The 15,163-nt window shown below is 47.1% G+C and overlaps 1 protein-coding gene across 1 annotated transcript in view; it reads right to left on the bottom strand.

Moving 5' to 3' along the window:
• Positions 1 to 2,235: 2,235 nt before the first annotated feature.
• MUC6 (mucin 6, oligomeric mucus/gel-forming) overlaps positions 2,236 to 15,163 on the bottom strand; it is a 92,052-nt gene continuing 79,124 nt past the window's right edge. Inside the window, exons 42-49 of the mRNA XM_075928795.1 lie at positions 9,885 to 10,817; positions 8,896 to 8,934; positions 7,006 to 7,938; positions 6,017 to 6,055; positions 4,130 to 5,059; positions 3,114 to 3,152; positions 2,322 to 2,530; positions 2,236 to 2,289 (exon numbers count right to left, since the gene is read on the bottom strand). Coding sequence (XP_075784910.1) covers positions 2,236 to 2,289; positions 2,322 to 2,530; positions 3,114 to 3,152; positions 4,130 to 5,059; positions 6,017 to 6,055; positions 7,006 to 7,938; positions 8,896 to 8,934; positions 9,885 to 10,817 — 3,176 coding nt within the window. The remainder of the gene's footprint in view (positions 2,290 to 2,321; positions 2,531 to 3,113; positions 3,153 to 4,129; positions 5,060 to 6,016; positions 6,056 to 7,005; positions 7,939 to 8,895; positions 8,935 to 9,884; positions 10,818 to 15,163) is intronic.

Genomic DNA, 15,163 nt, shown 5'->3' with positions numbered 1-15,163 from the left:
TTGTCCGTGGTGGGCCCGGGCTCACAGCAGACAGAGGCTGCACCAGCATCACCACTCAGCAAGGGGAGGAGCAGGTGGCTCAGCAGGAGATGATAAATGTGCACAGGCAGACGGCTTAAAAGCCAGCTTCCTGTTTGTACCTGCTCCCCTCACCCTCTGCGCTGCTGCTTCTCTATCATAGGTAGCAGCATGGGGATGAGGGAGGGGCAGATGGCTCCATGGGAACTGGCACCAGCTCCCGCCTTCCCCTCTTGCTGCCTCTAATACAGAGGCAGTGGGGGGGCAGTGCGTGTAGTTCATAGGATTAACCGATAAGCCTAGGCTTATTGGTTAATCATGTAGTCGGTTACACGCTGCCATCCCTAATCCACAACTCTCATTTTACTCACTTGAATCTGGAATTTTCACCTTGAGATAGAAGTAGTAAATATAGGGACTCTTTTCATGCAAAGCAAAAGTATAAAGAAAAGAAAAAAATCCTATATTCTTCTGTGTGAGACTAAATTAAGTAGGCCTTTCCAAAACATCCACCAAGGCTATTATAGTGGCATGAATCGAGAAAGCACCCACATTGTTTGACTTTATCTAGAGTTCCTTTAAAAATGTCTGGATCTGTGTCCTTTCAGTCAAAATGACAGGAAATGGTTTTTGGTCTGTGCCATTCTAAGGAAGGTCGACTGGATTACACTGGAATGAAACTAATTTATTAACCTGTGTTCGTATTCAGGAACTAAGTTGTGTGAAATATCTATGAGGATGTATGCACATCTAATGAGTAAGCATCTGAAAAAGAGGTGGAATATACTGGAACAGTGAGATTGCATTATGAGAAAAAGCAAAGAAGAATGACTCAGAAAATTGCTGTGTTTACCCCACGCTTCCCAGAAGAGTGGCTTTTAATTTTCTATGATGGAGCCTTGTGTCAGGACCTGCTCTTTTCTCAAGTCTTTCATACAAGATTCCACTTTCCCCCAATCCTATAACCTCTTTCCTAACTTTCCTTGGCAACAGGAACCACAGCAAGAAGACATGGCTTTGCCTGATAGAGGTAAGATTGGGCTCCCAGGCTCTGCAGTACTGGAGTGACTCCATGTGTCTGTGGAAAGGGACTTTTGCCAATGGGTCTAAATAGAGGAATGTCAAGAAGAGGAGGGAGTGGGAGGTAAATAAAAATGCCAATGAATAGAAATGATGCTATGGCCTTCCTATTAGGCAAATATGAAAAAATAATGGTTCACAAGTTTGGATAAAGAGGCCTATGTAATGTACAGGTTGAACCTCCCAAATCCAGGTCTCTCTAGTTGGGCAACATCCGTGGTCTGGTCTGCAGTAACTAGGTCAGGTGGTAGCTGGGGAACCCCAGCCCAGCTGTGGAGCCCCTGGCATCACTGGAGCCAGGCGGGAGTGAGGAGCTCTACCCTGGCCAAAGAAACCCTGGCATTTAGCAGGACCAGGTAGCAAATGGGGCTGCCCAGCTGGGGAACTCCCAAGCATTATCTGGGCCAGGGAACCCCAGGAATATCTGTTGGCAGTGGAAGTAGGGTGGCTGGAGAACTCCTAGTGGCAGCAGGCCAGGTGGCCCTGGCTGGGGATCTCCCCGGCATCATCGGAGCTATGGGGAACTGGGGAGCCCTAGCTGGAGAATCCAATCCCCAGTGACAGTGGGGCTGGTTGCCTAGGTGGACCTGGCCAGAGAACCTGGTGTCAATGGGGCCAGGTTGCAGCAGGGAAGTGTTAGCCAGGAATCCCCAGTGGCAGCTGGGAAAATGGCTTCTGAGCAGGGCTGGTGGCAGCCGCTTAGCCCAAGGAACCCTGGGGAACAATGGCAGCAATGGGGCCAGCAGCAGGGTGGGAGCCCCAGCCTTTGGAACTTGGAGGTGGGGCAGCCAGTAGGGGAGCACTGACTTCTCCTGGTCCAGCAAATTCTCTGATTCGGGACCCCTCAGATCCTGAAGGTGCCAGACCAGGGAAATCCAACCGGTAGAAGCAGGAGCACATATACCAGTAATAGTCCAAGCCAAGAAAGAAAGCAATAACTAAAATATACCTGTTGGTTTTGCCCTTCGTGTGGATTTAGTTGACCTAGCAGTTGAAGAAACAGTTGTTAGTGTAGTTTTTAAGGTGCTTTGGGTTGTGGATGCTGATTTGGTGCTCTCTGTTGATGTACTGGTCGGGGCTGTTGTTGTCAGAATGACAGTTGTGAGCGTAGTTGGTGTGGTGGTTGTGGTGGGCATTTTAAATGTAGTGGAAATGGTAGCAGTTGCCTTTGATGTTGTGGTCTCCATTGAGCTGGTGGACAAGGTAGCTGTGGTCAGAGTGACTGTGGGAGTAGTTGGTGTGGCAGTTGTGCTGCTTTCTGTAGACGTAGTGGAAGATGTTGTCATTGTCAAAGTTGTTCCCGATAGACTGGTTTTTTCTGACGTGGTAGGGACAGACTCTGTTGATGCAGTGGTTTTGGACATTGTGGAGACAGGTATGGTAGGTGTTGTTTTGCTCGTACTTCGTGATGTACTTTTGATGATCTTAGTTACTGGGAGGGAAAAATGTGAGTTGATAAGGTGACATTGATAAGAAAATGGTGGATTACACAAATATTATTTATAAATCATTAGATAAACATGCAAAAGATGATTAGAATGAGAACCATTTTCTGCTATATTAAGAGACAAAATTGGACAAAAAATTGACAAGTAGCCCTCACACATCTTTAGTAAAAAAGTAATGGAGCAACATAAGCAATAGCTAATTTAACTGACAATCTTGTAAAACAAACAAAATTGTATAAATTCAAGTGCATGTACTGTTTTATAAACAAGACTAGATGTTTTGGGAAAGGAAAAGGTTGTGGTCTGTTTCAGAGGTTTAATCCTCCTGATTCAAGATTTATAGGGCATGAATAGACAATATTTGACAGTTCTCAGGCAGTATATGTGATCATGGAAGGTTTTCTTATGTTTGTTGCTGCTTTGCCATACATTCATCTCATACTTTCTTGGACACACCATACCTCTGGGGAAATGTACTGTGCCATCTAATCTTGAGGGTCTCAAATCAAAGGAGATGAGCAATATTCATCTTTACCTCTTACTTTACAAACTGGCTGTCTGACTCACCAGGTGAGGTTGGAGTAGTAGGTTTAGTTGGCTCTTTTCCTGCAAAGGAATAGTGTAAAGAAAAGTAAAATGGTTGGATCCTGTCAATGTGACAAAATGAAGACGGCCTTCCTAAACAATCAATCACTGCAATTTCATTTGCCTCACTGGAAACTGAAATGTGCAGCTAAAAGTGATGAGAGGCAATGAGGGAGACAGTAGTCCATATTTTGATTCTTACACTCAACACATTTTTTAAACTCTTTGGATGTGTTTCACTCCAGCCACCTTGTGAGGAAAGAGTTTTCAGTGTGTGCCTTTCTCAGGAAAGCATTGAAACTGCAGTGCACTGGAATGATTAGGGTATGTAGGTGTCTGTGTTGTGAGCATAGCAAGCTAGAAAGAACAGAAAAAAAGCTGTTTACACCATACACTTCCCACTAGAATGGCATTCATTCTCTTATGGTGGAGATTTGACACAGTGACTGCCCTTTTCTCAAAGTCTCTCTTCCTTACCAGATGCCAATTTTGTAACCTCTTTCCTCACTTTCATAGGCAGCGCGCCCCAGAGCAAGGAGACTCTGTTTGCCAGCGCTCCCTCTTTCTGCTGGATTGGAGTGACTGAAAGGCACCGTAGAAAGGGGCCTTTGCCACATTGTCTAAATAAAAAAGTCTCAGGAAAAGATGTGGATCAGGACTACAGAGCAGAATTTTTTGTAAGCTAAGCACTAATGCAGACACTCAAATAGCAGCCACAGTTAAATATTTGTATGAATGCACAGTCTCACATGCCTACATACAAAAAAATGTATTCTGCATGCAATGGTAGGAAATAATTGACCCGTGGATGGAAAACCTTACAAGAAAAACTGGTAGACCAAAGACAAGGACGAGAATGAATAGAAATATTGCTGAAGCATTCCTTTGCAAGGTACCAAAGCAAAACTGTTCAAAAGGTTTTGGATAAAGATGCCAAAGAGGGGTAGAACTCGGAGAAATTTCCGAAGCCCAGAATAAAAGCAATGACAAAAAAGTACCTGTAGCTGTTGCCATTGGTGTGAACTTTGTTGATGTAGCACTTGAAAAAACAGTTGTGATTGTAGTTTCTAAGGTACTTGAAGTGGTGGTCTCTGAAATACTGGTCAGGGTACTTCTGGTCAGAGTGAGAGTTGTGGGTGTAGTTGGTGTGGTGGTTGTGGAGCGTGTGGTAAAGGTAGTGGAAACAGTAGGCGTTGACTTGTATGTTGTGGTCTCAGTTGAGCGAGTGGGCAAAGGAGATGTGGAGAGAGAGTGGGTTGTGGGTGTAGTGGGAGTGGTGGGTGAGGTAGATGCAGTAAAGCTTGTGGAAACAGTAGGAGTTGATTTGGATGTTGTGGTTTCGGTTGAGCTAGTGGGCAAGGTGGTCGTGGTGACAGTGAGAGTTGTGGACGTAATTGGAGTGGTGCTTGTGGGGGGTGTGGTAATGGTAGTGGAAACGGAAGTAGTTGGCTTGGGTGTTGTGGTCTCAGTTGAACTAGCGGGCAAGGTAGATGTAGTAAGAGAGAGGGTGGTGGGTGTGGTGGATGAAGTGGATGTAGTAAAGGTTGTGGAAACAGTTGGCATTGACTTGGTTGTTGTGGGTTCTGTTGAGCTAGTGGGCAAGGTGGTCTGAGTGACGGTTGTGAGCGTAGTTGGTATGGTGGGTGTGATAATGGTACTGGAAACAGTAGGAGTTGACTTGGATGTCGTGGATGAGGTGGTAGAGATCACCGTGAGCGTTGTGGGAGTGGTCGTTGTGGTAGTTGTGCTGGTTTCCGTAGAACTTGTGGAAAGTGTGGTCGTTGACAGAGGTGTACTTGTTGATTTGATTTTTACTGAGGGGGAGCTGGACTCTGTAGACGCAGTGGTTCTGGACGTTGTGGAGACAGGCGTGCTGGGAGTTGTTTTGCTGGTACTTGGTGGTGGTGTACTTTCTACCATCTTTGTTACTGCAAGGGAGAAATGTGAGTTGAGAGGGCGAAATTGACAGGAAAGATTTAGATTACCGAGAAAACATTTGCAATTCCTTAATCATTTGGTAAACATGCCAAAGATGTTTTAGAGTGAGTGCCACTGTCTGCTCGATTGGGAGAGACCAATTAAGTAAAAAACTGACAGGTGGTCCCCTCACACAAATTAGTAAAAATGTAATGGGGCACCACTTGTGATAATTCCTTCAACTGCCAAGCTTGTGAAAGGAACACAATCGCGTAAATGCAAGTGCATTCACAGTTTTGTAAAGGAAACCAGATGTTTCTGGAAAGGAGTGGGCTGTGGGCTGCTTAGGGGCGGGGGGTTAAATCCTCCTGACAGAAGATGTGGGGCTGATAAGCAGGCCACCTTTGACTGTTGTCGGGCAGTATAACGCTTCTTGGAATGTTTTGTGTAATGTCTGTTGCTGCTTTGCCTTGTGCGCATCTAATACTTTCTTGGTCACACCATAGGTCTAGGGAAACCTCCTTTCTTCGCTATGCCACGTAACCTTTCTGAGACAGAATGTGCATGCAAATATTGACCAAGCCATTGAAAATGAAGGCTGGCTTATTTTGTCTTGCAAGCATGGGTCCCTATTCCTGGAAGATGTTGAATGCCTTCTGCTGCCTTTTGTGGGCCCTGAGGATGGGAGCTGGGATCTCTTCCCCTCACAGGGTAGTTCCTCCATGCTTTGTTAATGTTTCCCCTCCGTGTAGCTCTTCTGCTCAGAATACAGCAACATGTGTGGAACACAGTGTCTGCTTCCTAGCCCCGGAAAAGATGCAGGGAGCGATTCTAGCTTTCAGAGGGCACCTTGCCCCTCCTGTCTTTGCAACCTGATCTGGCGGGGATCAATGTGAGGGTCTCAAATCAAAGGAGATGAGCAATCCTCATCAGCATCTCTTATTTTAGAGACTGGCTGTCGGACTCACCAGGTGAGGTTGGAGAAGTAGGTTTAGTTGGCTCTTTTCCTGCAAAGGAAGAGAGTAAGGAAAAGTAAAATGATTGGATCCCGTGAATGAGAGAAAACGAAGATGGTCTTCCTAAGCCATCAATCAATGCAATTTCATTCGCCTCACTGGAAAACTTGACGTGCGGCGAAGAGTGCATCGACGGGAGAGACAAAACCCCATTTTTTGATTCTGATGTTCAACCCGTTTATCAACTCTCTGAGTTTGTTTCATTCGAGCCACAGTGCAAGGAAATAGTTTTCGGTGTGTGCCTTTCTTAGGAAGGCATAGAGACTGTAGCACAACAGAATGGATGCGGCGTATGGGCCTCCGTGTCTGTATCGGGAGATTAGTCCTAGAAGAATATGTACAGGAATCTCTGGAAGTCCCAGGGGCTAAGAATTAGGAACGGAGGTGGGATACGCATGAAGAGCGAGGTTTGCCTTGTGAACAAAGCAAGCTAGAGATAACAGGAAACGTACACTTTATCCCCACGCACTGTCCACAAGAGTGGCCTTCAGTCGTCTACGGGGAAGCGTTGTGAGAGGGACTGCCGTTTTCTAAAAGATGCTCTCTTTTACAAGATTTCAATTTCCCCCTTCCCACAACTTGTATTCACCTTTTCTTAGGCAGTGAGCATCACAGCAAGGACACTTGGCTTTGCCGGGTAGGAGTAAGGCTAGGCTCCCTGGGTATGTCGTGTAGGACTGACTTTAAGGCACTGTGGAAATGGACCTTGGCAATTGATTGAAACACAGAAATGTCAGAGGGAGCTGAAGGGTGGGTTGGGGGTAGAGAGAAAGGCCGATGAATAGAAATGTTGCCGTGGCCTTCCGATGGCTTGGCGCCAAAGCCAACCAGCGTAGACATTCTTGGATAAAGAAGCCTACGTCGCGTAGGAGCAATTGAAAGAGAGCTGTTACACCCGTCGTTGCCTAAAGACCCGAAGGAAAGCAGCGACTGCAATTTACCTGTTGGTGTGGTCTCAGTTGATGTAGCAGTGGAGGAAACAGTTGTCAGCGTGGTTTTTACGGTGCTTGGAGTGGTGGTCTCTGATGTGGAGCTTTCCATGGAAGTAGTAGTCGGGGTTGTTGTGGTCGGAGTGAGGGTTGTGAGCGTAGTTGGTGTGGTGGTTGTGGTGGGTGTGGTAATGGTAGTGGAAACAGTAGGCGTTGACTTGGATGTTGTGGTCTCAGTTGAGCTAGTGGGCAAGGTAGATGTGGTGAGAGAGTGGGTTGTGGACATAGTTGGTGTGGCGGTTGTGGGGGGTGTGGTAATGGTAACGGAAACGGTAGGAATTGGCTTGGGTGTTGTGGTCTCAGTTGAACTAGCGGGCAAGGTAGATGTTGTAAGAGAGTGGGTTGTGGGTGTAGTGGGTGATGTGGATGTAGTAAAGCTTGTGGAAATAGTAGGAGTTGATTTGGATGTTGTGGTTTCTGTTGAGCTAGTGGGCAAGGTAGATGTGGAGAGAGAGTGGGTTGTGGGTGTGGTGGGTGAGGTGGATGTAGTAAAGGTTGTGGAAACAGTAGGCCTTGTTGTGATTTCAGTTGTGCTAGTAGGCAAGGTGGTTGTGGTCAGAATGAGGGTTGTGAGCGTAGTTGGTGTGGTAACGGCAGTAGAAACGGTAGGAGTTGGCTTGGATGTCGTGCTCTCCGTTGAACTGGTGGACGAGGTGGTAGCGGTCACCGTGAGCGTTGTGGGAGTGGTCGTTGTGGTAGTTGTGCTGGTTTCCGTAGAACTTGTGGAAAGTGTGGTCGTTGGCAGAGGTGTACTTGTTGATTTGATTTTTACTGAGGGGGAGCTGGACTCTGTAGACGCAGTGGTTCTGGACGTTGTGGAGACAGGCGTGCTGGGAGTTGTTTTGCTGGTACTTGGTGGTGGTGTACTTTCTACCATCTTTGTTACTGCAAGGGAGAAATGTGAGTTGAGAGGGCGAAATTGACAGGAAAGATTTAGATTACCGAGAAAACATTTGCAATTCCTTAATCATTTGGTAAACATGCCAAAGATGTTTTAGAGTGAGTGCCACTGTCTGCTCGATTGGGAGAGACCAATTAAGTAAAAAACTGACAGGTGGTCCCCTCACACAAATTAGTAAAAATGTAATGGGGCACCACTTGTGATAATTCCTTCAACTGCCAAGCTTGTGAAAGGAACACAATCGCGTAAATGCAAGTGCATTCACAGTTTTGTAAAGGAAACCAGATGTTTCTGGAAAGGAGTGGGCTGTGGGCTGCTTAGGGGCGGGGGGTTAAATCCTCCTGACAGAAGATGTGGGGCTGATAAGCAGGCCACCTTTGACTGTTGTCGGGCAGTATAACGCTTCTTGGAATGTTTTGTGTAATGTCTGTTGCTGCTTTGCCTTGTGCGCATCTAATACTTTCTTGGTCACACCATAGGTCTAGGGAAACCTCCTTTCTTCGCTATGCCACGTAACCTTTCTGAGACAGAATGTGCATGCAAATATTGACCAAGCCATTGAAAATGAAGGCTGGCTTATTTTGTCTTGCAAGCATGGGTCCCTATTCCTGGAAGATGTTGAATGCCTTCTGCTGCCTTTTGTAGGCCCTGAGCATGGGAGCTGGGATCTCTTCCCCTCACAGGGTAGTTCCTCCATGCTTTGTTAATGTTTCCCCTCCGTGTAGCTCTTCTGCTCAGAATACAGCAACATGTGTGGAACACAGTGTCTGCTTCCTAGCCCCGGAAAAGATGCAGGGAGCGATTCTAGCTTTCAGAGGGCACCTTGCCCCTCCTGTCTTTGCAACCTGATCTGGCGGGGATCAATGTGAGGGTCTCAAATCAAAGGAGATGAGCAATCCTCATCAGCATCTCTTATTTTAGAGACTGGCTGTCGGACTCACCAGGTGAGGTTGGAGAAGTAGGTTTAGTTGGCTCTTTTCCTGCAAAGGAAGAGAGTAAGGAAAAGTAAAATGATTGGATCCCGTGAATGAGAGAAAACGAAGATGGTCTTCCTAAGCCATCAATCAATGCAATTTCATTCGCCTCACTGGAAAACTTGACGTGCGGCGAAGAGTGCATCGACGGGAGAGACAAAACCCCATTTTTTGATTCTGATGTTCAACCCGTTTATCAACTCTCTGAGTTTGTTTCATTCGAGCCACAGTGCAAGGAAATAGTTTTCGGTGTGTGCCTTTCTTAGGAAGGCATAGAGACTGTAGCACAACAGAATGGATGCGGCGTATGGGCCTCCGTGTCTGTATCGGGAGATTAGTCCTAGAAGAATATGTACAGGAATCTCTGGAAGTCCCAGGGGCTAAGAATTAGGAACGGAGGTGGGATACGCATGAAGAGCGAGGTTTGCCTTGTGAACAAAGCAAGCTAGAGATAACAGGAAACGTACACTTTATCCCCACGCACTGTCCACAAGAGTGGCCTTCAGTCGTCTACGGGGAAGCGTTGTGAGAGGGACTGCCATTTTCTAAAAGATGCTCTCTTTTACAAGATTTCAATTTCCCCCTTCCCACAACTTGTATTCACCTTTTCTTAGGCAGTGAGCATCACAGCAAGGACACTTGGCTTTGCCGGGTAGGAGTAAGGCTAGGCTCCCTGGGTATGTCGTGTAGGACTGACTTTAAGGCACTGTGGAAATGGACCTTGGCAATTGATTGAAACACAGAAATGTCAGAGGGAGCTGAAGGGTGGGTTGGGGGTAGAGAGAAAGGCCGATGAATAGAAATGTTGCCGTGGCCTTCCGATGGCTTGGCGCCAAAGCCAACCAGCGTAGACATTCTTGGATAAAGAAGCCTACGTCGCGTAGGAGCAATTGAAAGAGAGCTGTTACACCGGTCGTTGCCTAAAGACCCGAAGGAAAGCAGCGACTGCAATTTACCTGTTGGTGTGGTCTCAGTTGATGTAGCAGTGGAGGAAACAGTTGTCAGCGTGGTTTTTACGGTGCTTGGAGTGGTGGTCTCTGATGTGGAGCTTTCCATGGAAGTAGTAGTCGGGGTTGTTGTGGTCGGAGTGAGGGTTGTGAGCGTAGTTGGTGTGGTGGTTGTGGTGGGTGTGGTAATGGTAGTGGAAACAGTAGGCGTTGACTTGGATGTTGTGGTCTCAGTTGAGCTAGTGGGCAAGGTAGATGTGGTGAGAGAGTGGGTTGTGGACATAGTTGGTGTGGCGGTTGTGGGGGGTGTGGTAATGGTAACGGAAACGGTAGGAATTGGCTTGGGTGTTGTGGTCTCAGTTGAACTAGCGGGCAAGGTAGATGTTGTAAGAGAGTGGGTTGTGGGTGTAGTGGGTGATGTGGATGTAGTAAAGCTTGTGGAAATAGTAGGAGTTGATTTGGATGTTGTGGTTTCTGTTGAGCTAGTGGGCAAGGTAGATGTGGAGAGAGAGTGGGTTGTGGGTGTGGTGGGTGAGGTGGATGTAGTAAAGGTTGTGGAAACAGTAGGCCTTGTTGTGATTTCAGTTGTGCTAGTAGGCAAGGTGGTTGTGGTCAGAATGAGGGTTGTGAGCGTAGTTGGTGTGGTAACGGCAGTAGAAACGGTAGGAGTTGGCTTGGATGTCGTGCTCTCCGTTGAACTGGTGGACGAGGTGGTAGCGGTCACCGTGAGCGTTGTGGGAGTGGTCGTTGTGGTAGTTGTGCTGGTTTCCGTAGAACTTGTGGAAAGTGTGGTCGTTGGCAGAGGTGTACTTGTTGATTTGATTTTTACTGAGGGGGAGCTGGACTCTGTAGACGCAGTGGTTCTGGACGTTGTGGAGACAGGCGTGCTGGGAGTTGTTTTGCTGGTACTTGGTGGTGGTGTACTTTCTACCATCTTTGTTACTGCAAGGGAGAAATGTGAGTTGAGAGGGCGAAATTGACAGGAAAGATTTAGATTACCGAGAAAACATTTGCAATTCCTTAATCATTTGGTAAACATGCCAAAGATGTTTTAGAGTGAGTGCCACTGTCTGCTCGATTGGGAGAGACCAATTAAGTAAAAAACTGACAGGTGGTCCCCTCACACAAATTAGTAAAAATGTAATGGGGCACCACTTGTGATAATTCCTTCAACTGCCAAGCTTGTGAAAGGAACACAATCGCGTAAATGCAAGTGCATTCACAGTTTTGTAAAGGAAACCAGATGTTTCTGGAAAGGAGTGGGCTGTGGGCTGCTTAGGGGCGGGGGGTTAAATCCTCCTGACAGAAGATGTGGGGCTGATAAGCAGGCCACCTTTGACTGTTGTCGGGCAGTATAACGCTTCTTGGAATGTTTTGTGTAATGTCTGTTGCTGCTTTGCCTTGTGCGCATCTAATACTTTCTTGGTCACACCATAGGTCTAGGGAAACCTCCTTTCTTCGCTATGCCACGTAACCTTTCTGAGACAGAATGTGCATGCAAATATTGACCAAGCCATTGAAAATGAAGGCTGGCTTATTTTGTCTTGCAAGCATGGGTCCCTATTCCTGGAAGATGTTGAATGCCTTCTGCTGCCTTTTGTGGGCCCTGAGGATGGGAGCTGGGATCTCTTCCCCTCACAGGGTAGTTCCTCCATGCTTTGTTAATGTTTCCCCTCCGTGTAGCTCTTCTGCTCAGAATACAGCAACATGTGTGGAACACAGTGTCTGCTTCCTAGCCCCGGAAAAGATGCAGGGAGCGATTCTAGCTTTCAGAGGGCACCTTGCCCCTCCTGTCTTTGCAACCTGATCTGGCGGGGATCAATGTGAGGGTCTCAAATCAAAGGAGATGAGCAATCCTCATCAGCATCTCTTATTTTAGAGACTGGCTGTCGGACTCACTAGGTGAGGTTGGAGAAGTAGGTTTAGTTGGCTCTTTTCCTGCAAAGGAAGAGAGTAAGGAAAAGTAAAATGATTGGATCCCGTGAATGAGAGAAAACGAAGATGGTCTTCCTAAGCCATCAATCAATGCAATTTCATTCGCCTCACTGGAAAACTTGACGTGCGGCGAAGAGTGCATCGACGGGAGAGACAAAACCCCATTTTTTGATTCTGATGTTCAACCCGTTTATCAACTCTCTGAGTTTGTTTCATTCGAGCCACAGTGCAAGGAAATAGTTTTCGGTGTGTGCCTTTCTTAGGAAGGCATAGAGACTGTAGCACAACAGAATGGATGCGGCGTATGGGCCTCCGTGTCTGTATCGGGAGATTAGTCCTAGAAGAATATGTACAGGAATCTCTGGAAGTCCCAGGGGCTAAGAATTAGGAACGGAGGTGGGATACGCATGAAGAGCGAGGTTTGCGTTGTGAACAAAGCAAGCTAGAGATAACAGGAAACGTACACTTTATCCCCACGCACTGTCCACAAGAGTGGCCTTCAGTCGTCTATGGGGAAGCTTTGTGAGAGGGACTGCCGTTTTCTAAAAGACACTCTCTTTTACAAGATTTCAATTTCCCACTTCCCACAACTTGTATTCACCCTTTCTTAGGCAGTGAGCATCACAGCAAGGACACTTGGCTTTGCCGGGTAGGAGTAAGGCTAGGCTCCCTGGGTATGTCGTGTAGGACTGACTTTAAGGCACTGTGGAAATGGACCTTGGCAATTGATTGAAACACAGAAATGTCAGAGGGAGCTGAAGGGTGGGTTGGGAGTAGAGAGAAAGGCCGATGAATAGAAATGTTGCCGTGGCCTTCCGATGGCTTGGCGCCAAAGCCAACCAGCGTAGACATTCTTGGATAAAGAAGCCTACGTCGCGTAGGAGCAATTGAAAGAGAGCTGTTACACCCGTCGTTGCCTAAAGACCCGAAGGAAAGCAGCGACTGCAATTTACCTGTTGGTGTGGTCTCAGTTGATGTAGCAGTGGAGGAAACAGTTGTCAGCGTGGTTTTTACGGTGCTTGGAGTGGTGGTCTCTGATGTGGAGCTTTCCATGGAAGTAGTAGTCGGGGTTGTTGTGGTCGGAGTGAGGGTTGTGAGCGTAGTTGGTGTGGTGGTTGTGGTGGGTGTGGTAATGGTAGTGGAAACAGTAGGCGTTGACTTGGATGTTGTGGTCTCAGTTGAGCTAGTGGGCAAGGTAGATGTGGTGAGAGAGTGGGTTGTGGACATAGTTGGTGTGGCGGTTGTGGGGGGTGTGGTAATGGTAACGGAAACGGTAGGAATTGGCTTGGGTGTTGTGGTCTCAGTTGAACTAGCGGGCAAGGTAGATGTGGTAAGAGAGTGGGTTGTGGGTGTAGTGGGTGACGTGGATGTAGTAAAGCTAGTGGAAATAGTAGGAGTTGATTTGGATGTTGTGGTTTCTGTTGAGCTAGTGGGCAAGGTAGATGTGGAGAGAGAGTGGGTTGTGGGTGTCGTGGGTGAGGTGGATGTAGTAAAGGTTGTGGAAACAGTAGGCCTTGTTGTGATTTCAGTTGTGCTAGTAGGCAAGGTGGTTGTGGTCAGAGTGAGGGTTGTGAGCGTAGTTGGTGTGGTGGATGTGGTAACGGTAGTAGAAACGGTAGGAGTTGGCTTGGATGTCGTGCTCTCCGTTGAACTGGTGGACAAGGTGGTAGCGGTCACTGTGAGCGTTGTGGGAGTGGTCGTTGTGGTAGTTGTGCTGGTTTCCGTAGAACTTGTGGAAAGTGTGGTCGTTGGCAGAGGTGTACTTGTTGATTTGATTTTTACTGAGGGGGAGCTGGACTCTGTAGACGCAGTGGTTCTGGACGTTGTGGAGACAGGCGTGCTGGGAGTTGTTTTGCTGGTACTTGGTGGTGGTGTACTTTCTACCATCTTTGTTACTGCAAGGGAGAAATGTGAGTTGAGAGGGCGAAATTGACAGGAAAGATTTAGATTACCGAGAAAACATTTGCAATTCCTTAATCATTTGGTAAACATGCCAAAGATGTTTTAGAGTGAGTGCCACTGTCTGCTCGATCGGGAGAGACCAATTAAATAAAAAACTGACAGGTGGTCCCCTCACACAAATTAGTAAAAATGTAATGGGGCACCACTTGTGATAATTCCTTCAACTGCCAAGCTTGTGAAAGGAACACAATCGCGTAAATGCAAGTGCATTCACAGTTTTGTAAAGGAAACCAGATGTTTCTGGAAAGGAGTGGGCTGTGGGCTGCTTAGGGGCGGGGGGTTAAATCCTCCTGACAGAAGATGTGGGGCTGATAAGCAGGCCACCTTTGACTGTTGTCGGGCAGTATAACGCTTCTTGGAATGTTTTGTGTAATGTCTGTTGCTGCTTTGCCTTGTGCGCATCTAATACTTTCTTGGTCACACCATAGGTCTAGGGAAACCTCCTTTCTTCGCTATGCCACGTAACCTTTCTGAGACAGAATGTGCATGCAAATATTGACCAAGCCATTGAAAATGAAGGCTGGCTTATTTTGTCTTGCAAGCATGGGTCCCTATTCCTGGAAGATGTTGAATGCCTTCTGCTGCCTTTTGTGGGCCCTGAGGATGGGAGCTGGGATCTCTTCCCCTCACAGGGTAGTTCCTCCATGCTTTGTTAATGTTTCCCCTCCGTGTAGCTCTTCTGCTCAGAATACAGCAACATGTGTGGAACACAGTGTCTGCTTCCTAGCCCCGGAAAAGATGCAGGGAGCGATTCTAGCTTTCAGAGGGCACCTTGCCCCTCCTGTCTTTGCAACCTGATCTGGCGGGGATCAATGTGAGGGTCTCAAATCAAAGGAGATGAGCAATCCTCATCAGCATCTCTTATTTTAGAGACTGGCTGTCGGACTCACTAGGTGAGGTTGGAGAAGTAGGTTTAGTTGGCTCTTTTCCTGCAAAGGAAGAGAGTAAGGAAAAGTAAAATGATTGGATCCCGTGAATGAGAGAAAACGAAGATGGTCTTCCTAAGCCATCAATCAATGCAATTTCATTCGCCTCACTGGAAAACTTGACGTGCGGCGAAGAGTGCATCGACGGGAGAGACAAAACCCCATTTTTTGATTCTGATGTTCAACCCGTTTATCAACTCTCTGAGTTTGTTTCATTCGAGCCACAGTGCAAGGAAATAGTTTTCGGTGTGTGCCTTTCTTAGGAAGGCATAGAGACTGTAGCACAACAGAATGGATGCGGCGTATGGGCCTCCGTGTCTGTATCGGGAGATTAGTCCTAGAAGAATATGTACAGGAATCTCTGGAAGTCCCAGGGGCTAAGAATTAGGAACGGAGGTGGGATACGCATGAAGAGCGAGGTTTGCGTTGTGAACAAAGCAAGCTAGAGATAACAGGAAACGTACA

This window comes from Pelodiscus sinensis, chromosome 4, assembly GCF_049634645.1.
Source record: "Pelodiscus sinensis isolate JC-2024 chromosome 4, ASM4963464v1, whole genome shotgun sequence".
NCBI lineage: Eukaryota > Metazoa > Chordata > Testudines > Trionychidae > Pelodiscus > Pelodiscus sinensis.
This window is presented reverse-complemented; position numbering and strand designations above follow the sequence as displayed.